This window comes from Scomber scombrus, chromosome 7 (genome assembly GCF_963691925.1).
Source record: "Scomber scombrus chromosome 7, fScoSco1.1, whole genome shotgun sequence".
Lineage (NCBI taxonomy): Eukaryota > Metazoa > Chordata > Actinopteri > Scombriformes > Scombridae > Scomber > Scomber scombrus.
Genome location: NC_084976.1, coordinates 24495012 through 24505012, shown reverse-complemented (window position 1 = coordinate 24505012; position 10001 = coordinate 24495012). Strand labels below are relative to the sequence as shown.

The window sequence follows — 10001 nt, the reverse complement described above, 5'->3', positions numbered from 1 at the left end:
TCTTACAAAGGGATATACAGTATGATTGAAAAATGATGATTGAGTGTGAGCTTCTAAACATTTTCGTCAAGTCAAGAAAATGTTAGGGACATTCACACTGGCAAGTGGTTGTGCTTTAAATGTACATTTGAACAAATAGCGAAATGGCAATCATGACAGCACAAAGTCTTCACTTGGCATGGGAAACTGATTGATCTCATGACTGGTTGGAGGTGATCAGAAACAATGTTTTTAAAGGGAAAAGGGGCTTGTTTGATCGCTTTGTCACATTCTAACAATAAGAAAAACAAACCTGGAATGTTTCTATAATCTATAAAATGGCAGTTAATCTGTACACCGACACAAGACCTCAGGAGATACATAATGAGGATAGGTCTTTGTTAAAGAAAAAGCCAAGAGAGTTGTGTCTTGGTTTTACCCCGCAGAGTCAAAAATGCTTCAAATCAAGGCATAAAATGTTGCATTTTTGATCTATGTCCAACAATGGTAAAGTAGCTACTCAAAACTTGAGAGGTGAGTTGAATTTGCTCAGAAGAATGAAGGTGACTACAGATAACTCTGCAACAATGGCTAGTGGTCATTTCTATGAGTCTATTTGCATGGCTCACCATCAAGAGCCCCCATCCCTGACCTCCAACCCCAGGTGTATGTACAGATATTGGGGGTAACTGATCTAAATGTACTATTATATTCCAGGGAAATCAAGTTTCTCACCCTCACTGAACATGTTAACATTATGTTTGCCTCACATTCTTTGAGACCAATTCTGAGCAATCATCAATAATTTGTCCAAATCAGCCAATCATCGTTCATCACAGCTCCAGTTATCTTTATATCATGGAGGGATACCTATCAGATAATGACCAATACCAAATATTTACAGCTCAGCAGATCTGTGTGGATCTTCTGCATTGTGTTATGTGCACAAACTTGATTCTGTTATTGTGTGGAAGGGGTTAGAGGGTAGAATAAGGAGGGCTCTTGAGCTGTTCGTTCACAGTGTGGCGAAAACTCTTCTGCCCCCCTGGAAAGTTGTTGGCGCCACATTATTGCAGCACCTGGCCACGCGTTTCTGGTAGTTTGAGGGCCAAAAAACTGCCTGCCGCCAATGCTCCCGAGGCAAAGAGGATGGGCACAGCCTTGGTGATACCAACGAAGGAGGTGAAAATACTTATGCCTAACACCGCTGCTAATTTACACAGGGCGTTGAGGAAGCCAAATGCCGTAGTTCTGAGGAAAGAGAGTGCACAGACAAACAGTACAGAGTTAGTTTGTTGTCTGTTGCTTCATTGTGTTTTAATTAGGAATAAAACAACCAAATGAGAAAAAAAATTGAGCAATATAGCAACAACAATACATTAATCTTTCACTTTGTACATGAAGTACAGTCATCTTACTGAGACAGTATGGTGAGAACTTTCTCTATTTTTACACCATACACTGTAAATAAATACAGTATATATGTAACATATTATCTTTATATACAGTCCATGGTTTACATACTGTACCATAGTGGAACTCCAGACAACCACAAGGTGGAGCTACATCCTCTTAAATCAAAAGTCTCAAAAGCATTTCTTTTGAATACAGCAGGGCAGCATAAACAATACATGTTGTTACTTTGGTAATAATTGAGAATTATGTTCCTCGCAAATAGTGATATTTTATTTTGTATGAGGCTCCATTTTAATGAATAAATCAAAGTAAGGTTTACATGCGCGGCCATTCAGGCAAAAGCACATCCTGCTAAAACCATTAGATGGCAACAAGGCAGCTAAATGCTGTACATCACAAGCACTACCAATGATTTCCCTCCACAATGTCATCCATCCACGTAAGCCGACCAATCATGATGGAGCAACATTTATGACATAATTTAACACATCACTCAGCACCACTGACCCTGCCTTCACAGTGTCAAGGAGATTTCGGGGCATGCCTGATTTGCCTACCTCTTGTCAGATGGGTAGAGCTCGACGGTCAGCACATCCAGGGCGTTCCAGGAAGCGATGCTGATTCCCCCAAACAGGCAGAGCAGAGCAATCATGGCTGACTCGCTGTTGCCAAAGGACAGGAAGAAACAGCTGATGCAAGAAATCACACTGGAGCCCGCTGGAGATAAGACAAGGGGAGAAAAAGGACAGATATGGGAAAAGAGTGACGTATGAAGAAATGAAGGAAATCCTGCATATTTTGACTGTAATGTAATTATACCAGATTTTACAAGCTAAAAAGTGTCATAAACATGGTTCCCTTAGTGCTCTCTCTGTCCAAATCATTCAATATTTTTACACACAAAACTGATTATTTTTGGGGACTTTTATTGAGAGAGTCTATTAATATTTAAAAATGCATACGCACCTGGACCAATGACAAAACTTACATATACGTTTTTACTTACATAACGTCATGTAACACTGCAATTAGATTTGCAACTGACACTTCCCTGCACTTTCTCTGTGTAAGAATATAGCATAATTGAGTTATTTCTAGTCTTCTTAACAGATTTTACTAAACCTCATTCCTCATCAGTAGATGTGAAACTTATCAAACCTATTCTGCAGACTTATTTCAATAAAAGCCTTCTTTTCAAACTTTGTCAGTGCAGTAGTAACAAAGTATGCACATTCTGTTTTCTGCTGTTGGATGGTACAAGTTCTGACCTCTACTGGCAGACACTGAGAAGCTGAGTTGAGTAAGGTATTTTGAACAACCAGCCCATGGTTTAAGGTAAAAGAAACAGTCTTAACTCCCAATCTCAATCTCCCAATTTTTCTTTCAATACACATGGTACTGAAATATTATGCAGGTCTCCTTGCTGTCTAGAGTATATTACCAAGCATCCTCAGCCGTCCAATCTTGTCCATAAGGAGCGCAGAAACAATGTTGCCTGGCAGTACAGCCAAGGTGCCCAGGAAGCTGACAAAGTAGACCATGTAGGCATTATTATCATCACTGACGTCACTGAGCAGGCAGCCTTCTTTGTTGTGCAGGAAAGTGCTGTTGATAAGCTTGCAGTTGACCAGCCTGTATTTGAAGAGATCTGGAGAGAAAGGAGGGAGTGGGAGAACAGAAGGTGGTGAGAGAGGAGGCAGAAAAGAAGCAGGGTTAGAGAGGAAAAGTGGTTGACTAGTAAATGTGATGACAGTCTCTAGGCCTAGTTTTACCTCAAATCACCCCACATTACTCAATGCACGGGCCACCACTCCTGATTAGACACACCAGAAGTTATAAAACTCCACTTTCTAAGTCAATTAGTCAATTTCCCTCCAAACCATTGTTGTGTGAACAAAGAAATAAAGAATGAAAGTTTAACGGATGACTTTTCACCCTTAAATGTATGTATTCTGTTTGTTAATATTCCAAGGATTTGTTTGAATGTTTCAGTAGAAGAATGGGCAAATGCACACCAAATTCTTTGTAAGGTGCTGGTGCTAATAGCAGAATTCATACAGGATGAATAGGAAAAAGACACGCAGCTCCATTTTTAGTTCTGTTAATCACCAACACTTCAGCAAAGTCAAAGCTTTGTTGAAACACTGTCGAAACTACAAATGAAGGTTTTAGTTTATTACTGCCAGTGTTCTCATGGTGTAACTTTTAGCATAAATTAAAAAAATCATCCACCATCCATCATCCATGCAATCATTTTTTATTTCAATTTATATTTTTTTGGAAAGTCCTTTTGGATACTGTGTTTAAATGTGCACTCACATTCAATGTTACATGATCCAATGCCATCACTATCTACAAAGGTTTTTTTAGTGATGATTAATCCCCTAGTTTTGGACACTCAGGCAATGAGTGGTAATTGAAAAACTTGAACTTAAATGCCCTGATTTTCTGTAATATGAATGAATGAATGCCTTTATTGTCATTGCATGTTCACATACAACGAAATATACTGTATAATATAACATCAGTAAACTCCACTCCTAGGGAGTTTTTCCATTTTTTGAGACGTTACCCTAATTTCATACACTTTAGAGGACGAATATTGTACCTTTTACTCTACTACCTTCATCCGAGAACAGCTAAGTCTGACTAGCTGTTATTTATAAAAGTCAGGTTGTATAAAAAAAAATGTCTGCCAGCCATTCAGGGTAATACTTTAAATGTCAAATACCTGATGAAAGTGTTACTTTTTATTAAAGGACCAGTGTGTAGAATTTAGGAGCATCTAGCAGAACAGACCTGTCAGCAGAACAGACTTGGCAGAAATTGAATAAAATATTCATAAGTATGTTTTAATTAGTGTATAATGACCTGAAAATAAGGCTCATTGTGTTTTCATTAGCTTAACCACCACCATGTTTCTACAGTAGCCCAGAATGGACAAACGAAACACTGGCTCTAGAGCTGCTTTAACGGCAGCTTAACATCATTAAAGCAGACAAGTAGAGTGTATAATTGTAGATGACAGGGGACATGTAGGGAAATGTTTACCTATCATTGTTTCTGCCAGGACATCACAACACTTACATTTCCCTTTTTTATACACACAATTATTGACAGCTATGTCTTTCCTAATGATGAATGCAGAGTAAAAACTACACAAACATAATCTGCAGCTTTTTAAAATTATTTTTAATTATAATTTAGATTTTTTATATTACATATTATATTTACATTATATTATTATTTACATTATTATTTACATTATATCATTATTTACATTATTATTTACAATAATATTTACATTATATCATTATTTACATTATATTCACATTATATTTTTTTTCACATTATATTTACATTATAATATTATTTACGTTATATTTACATCAAATTTACAATCAAACAACCTTCCCTAATCAGGTGGTGGTAAGGCACCAGTTTCTTCCACCACCCGTTCTTAATATTCCCGAAATCCTTGTCTTGGCCTCGACAGAAAAGGTAGGATTCTTGCTTGGGCCTTGAAAAGGCTCTGGCCATTCTTCTACGAGGCCTGGAAAATGCAGCTGCACCATATCTCCAGAGTGTATCAGGAGCTGAACTGATCCAACGAATCATCGGCACCCTCTACCTCTGGCACATCTTCCTCATAATAAGGGAGAAAACCATTACATTCCATTGCTTCAGAAAATGCAGTTGCGGCTCCATATGTTAAATGATTATCTACAGGTATGGTATCTTGTTCATTATGATTCCTCACTGAAACATTCCCACTTCTCGATCTGGGAATGGTAAATTCATCCTCTCTGAATAAGTTGGTGATTCTTACTCGGACTGTGTATAAAACAAGGTACGTTCTTCTCATCGCCATGTTGAAAAAACGTCCTGCTCTTGCCACGGGCAAAAAGGACATGACTCTTCTCCTGGTCATGTCAAAAAAACCTCTAATTCCTGCTCGTGCCATGGGCAAAAAGGACATGACTCTTCTCCTGGTCATGTCAAAAAAACCTCTAATCCCTGCTCGTGCCACGGGCAAAAAGGACATGACTCTTCTCCTGGTCATGTCAAAAAAACTTCCAATCCCTGCTCGTGCCACAGGCAAAAAGGACATGACTCTTCTCCTGGTCATGTCAAAAAAACTTCCAATCCTTGCTTGTGCCACGGGCAAAAAGGACATGACTCTTCTCCTGGTCATATCAAAAAAACCTCCAATTCTTTCTCGTGCCTCGGGGAAAAAGGACACAATGTTTCTTCTGCCCACACTGAAAAAACCTTCAATCCCTGCTCGTGCCACGGGCAAAAAGGACATGACTCTTCTCCTGGTCATGTCAAAAAAGCGTCCAATCCCTGCTCGTGCCACAGGCAAAAAGGACATGACTCTTCTCCTGGTCATGTCAAAAAAACGTCCAATCCCTGCTTGTGCCACGGGCAAAAAGGATATGACTCTTCTCCTGGTCATATCAAAAAAACTTCCAATTCTTTCTCGTGCCAAGGGCAAAAAGGACATGACTCTTCTCCTGGTCATGTAAAAAAAAACTCCAATTCTTTCTCGTGCCTCAGGAAAAAAGGACACAATGTTTCTTCTGGCCACATTGAAAAAATCTTCAATCCCTGCTCGTGCCACGGGAAGAAAGGACATGACTCTTCTCCTGGTCATGTCAAAAAAACTTCCAATCCCTGCTCGTGCCACAGGCAAAAAGGACATGACTCTTCTCCTGGTCATGTCAAAAAAACGTCCAATCCCTGCTTGTGCCACGGGCAAAAAGGATATGACTCTTCTCCTGGTCATGTCAAAAAAACCTCCAATTCTTTCTCGTGCCTCAGGAAAAAAGGACACAATGTTTCTTCTGGCCACATTGAAAAAATCTTCAATCCCTGCTCGTGCCACGGGAAGAAAGGACATGACTCTTCTCCTGGTCATGTCAAAAAAACCTCTAATTCCTGCTCGTGCCATGGGCAAAAAGGACATGACTCTTCTCCTGGTCATGTCAAAAAAACCTCTAATCCCTGCTCGTGCCATGGGCAAAAAGGACATGACTCTTCTCCTGGTCATGTCAAAAAAACTTCCAATCCCTGCTCGTGCCATGGGCAAAAAGGACATGACTCTTCTCCTGGTCATGTCAAAAAAACTTCCAATCCCTGCTCGTGCCACAGGCAAAAGGGACATGACTCTTCTCCTGGTCATGTCAAAAAAACTTCCAATCCTTGCTTGTGCCACGGGCAAAAAAGCCATGATATTTCTTCTGGCCATGATGGTAACAGTTTCGATCCCTGCTTGGGCCCTGGGGACAACAGCTCCAAACCCTGCTCGGGCTCTGATAAGGGCAGCTGCAATCATTGCTCTGGTTTGAACTCTAATTCTTGCGTGAGCAATGGCAAAAATCATCATAACTCCTTCTCTGGTCCTGTTTAAAATTCCTTGGTCCATGTAAGCAAAGTGTCCTCTAGTGATGGAAGTTTGAGCTGCATTGTTTGCTGTGGAAACAACTGCCAATCTGCCAGCATCTTGTGGCATCTCTAGTTCCGGTGATGTATCATCCCTGATTACTTCATTTTCAGGGCAGATATAGTGAAATAGGTAGAATGAGAGACCAGGAACTGGAAGAATCTCTCGTCCTGTATCTCTCAGTTGGATAACAGACTGGCTGCAACTCCCCGAACTCAGGCTTTGGACATTGCTAGGTTGTATGAGGTCAGTCTTGGATGAATTGGGGTTAGGGTTAGGGTTAGATTGTTTGCTAGCTTGTGTGAGGTTAGTCCTGGATGTATTAGGACTGTTAGGGTTAGGGTTAACTTGTTTGTTAGATTGTGCAAGGTCAGCCCTCGATGAATTGGGGCCATCAAGCACCAGATGAGGTCTTAAGATGTGACCAGCAGGCTTTGCGACCCACATGCGAGCTCCAAACATTGACATGTTGACAATATTTATACTTTCTCTTATGCAAATACGGCTGGAAAGTTTTCTAAAATTCACCACAAAGGTTCTAAATTAGTCAATGGATTTCTCTGAGTACCAGTGTATTTACATTAAACTGGGAGTGGAGCCTATTTGACGTGGAACGTCTCCTTCATGCCTCAGATGAAAGCCATAGTGACGTCATAGTGCTTTAATTCGCAATGCGTAGACGTCATCGGCGTCTACGCCGATGACGTCACACACACGCACAAACATTATAATATGAATGATGTTACGTAATACTGTAATAGAGTTAATTATACAGTAATAAAATATATGTGTTGAGTTTAATTAGTTATTTGTTATAATTACACAAGATCTCTACTACCACGGCGTTCACTTTAAGTTATGTCTCCCTCCTGTGCCTCTCCCTTTTCGTTACTGTACTCCATGGAGAGGTAAGCGTCTTTTCTGTTTCTTTGTTAGCTTGAGCTTTTTTTGGGGGGGTGTCCATTGATTTTTTTAGGGGCTGGAGTGTTTCATGCTAATTGACCGGAGGGTTTTGTCACTAATTCTATTGTCAGAATAAACGGAGGTCGCCTCCAAAGACTCGTCTGAGTCTGCATCTTACACAACGCACACAACGGTTACAATAATATGACATTGCCTATTTTATAGTTTAGTTTTTCTGTCTGTGCGAAGATTTTGGCTCATCCCACATTAGAGTCTATATATACGGATAGATCAGCACCATGGACAGCGGCCGCCAGGAGCTGAAATTAAATGTCCTGTTTCACATGTAAGTTGCACTGAATCCAATTCGTAATGTATTACATCTTGTATACTACGTGTCTATGTTTTGTATGCCATAGACATGAGATGCATGTGTGTGTGTGTGTGTGTGTGTGTGTGTGTGTGTGTGTGTGTGTGTGTGTACCTATTCAATTGTGCTGACACTTTGCTGCTAGAAACGAAAACACAAAGAGGATGGACAAAGCGCATTTTAAGGTCAGGAATGTGTGTATGATAACACAGCTGCTTAAATCCCCCTCAACTCTTTACATGAATGAAACGTCGGTTGAACTACATGTTCACGCCGTTAACCTATACTTGGCGTTTACAAACTAAAACACTCGTAGCAAACTAATAAAAAAAAGGTCATACTAATTTCTCCCTTAAATGGACGCAGTGCGTTGTTCATTCGACTTTGTAAGGACATTTTTCAGCACTTAACACAAACTTAATTTATTATTTACAAAATAGGTTAAGAGACTTTTACATGTTATTCTCATTTTTGTATTTATTCCTGTGTTCTTCTCTCCATGCCTTTCCCACAAATTTAGATCAAGTACCATAAGCCTTCAGGTGGCACTTAAGACAAGGCAAGGCAAGGCAGTTTTATTTATATAGCGCATTTCATACACAGTGGCAACTCAATGTGCTTTACATAAAACAAACATTTAACAGAAAAAATTGAAAAAAACATGGAATTTGAGAAATAAAAATAAAACCCAATCATAGTAAACACATACATACCCCCCCCCCACCCCACACACACACTAATAATAAAAACAAAGTACAGAAACATAGAAAGAGAGAGAAATAAAATACTATAATAGAGCATTAAAAATAAGATTGCAGCATAAAATAATGATTTGCTTTAAAATCATTAAAAGGACATAGTGCAAATGAAAGATTCAAATTTAAAGTGCTTTGAAAGAGCTCAATCATAAGCACAGGAGAAGAGAAGTGTTTTTAACCTGGATTTAAAAATATTTACAGTTGGGGCTGATTTCAGTTCTACTGGTAGTTTGTTCCAGTTGTGTGCAGCATAACAGCTAAAAGCTGCTTCACCATGTTTAGTCTGAACTCTGGGCTCCACTATCTGACCTGAGTCAGTAGATCTCAGAGCTCTACTGGGTTTATATTTTACTAACATGAGTTCAGATCTGTCATATGGTGGTTCCCTCTCTCCACCCCACTTTCCTTTCTGTAGTCTAAGTCTAATCAAATGATAAAGTTTAGAGAGGTATTGTTTGGTACTTCTCCTACATGAAACATCCATCATATGATCAATAGTTAATCAACCTGCCATTTGACCAGGATAAAGGTGCTGTTAATAATAATGAGACATTTTCTTGTTATAATGGGTTGATTATCTTGTTATCTTGTGTGTAATCAAAGTGTGACAAGTGAGCTGGTTAGTCAAATTCCTGCCAGCCCTGCTGAGTGAGAGCAGTTCAGAGAATACCTTAAATTGAAGGAGAGTGATAAAATGCAATCTGAAGTAAGAATAGGACACAGTAAAACCTGCAGTCCCGCCAACAAAATAAAATCCCCCCAATTTTGAAAAATTAATGTCAGGCCCTGTACATAAATGAATAATAAATACATGTATAATTATTATTATTATTATTTTATTGTTGCAATCATGCTCCTTTTTTCCCTTGTTTAGCTTCATTGGTCAGACAGTCAGCCTCCTGGTGGAGCACTCTGAGTTTATTGAAGCTTCGGACTTTAAAGTCTGTGATTGAGGGTTGCTTGGTTGCAAGGGATAAAAGTAAAAAATATATTTAAAAGGGGAAACAAAATAAAAAACAGATGTAAAATACACCAAACAAATAAATGTATAAACTCATTATTAATAACATTAAATACTAATATTATAATATGATATTATGTGATATAGCCAATGTAGCAGCTCTTCTGC

General features: G+C 39.1%; 1 protein-coding gene across 1 annotated transcript in view; it reads right to left on the bottom strand.

Moving 5' to 3' along the window:
- Window positions 1–1046: 1046 nt before the first annotated feature.
- Window positions 1047–10001, bottom strand: part of sv2a (synaptic vesicle glycoprotein 2A) — a 35562-nt gene continuing 26607 nt past the window's right edge. Inside the window, exons 10-12 of the mRNA XM_062422561.1 lie at window positions 2837–3043; window positions 1953–2112; window positions 1047–1230 (exon numbers count right to left, since the gene is read on the bottom strand). Coding sequence (XP_062278545.1) covers window positions 1047–1230; window positions 1953–2112; window positions 2837–3043 — 551 coding nt within the window. The remainder of the gene's footprint in view (window positions 1231–1952; window positions 2113–2836; window positions 3044–10001) is intronic.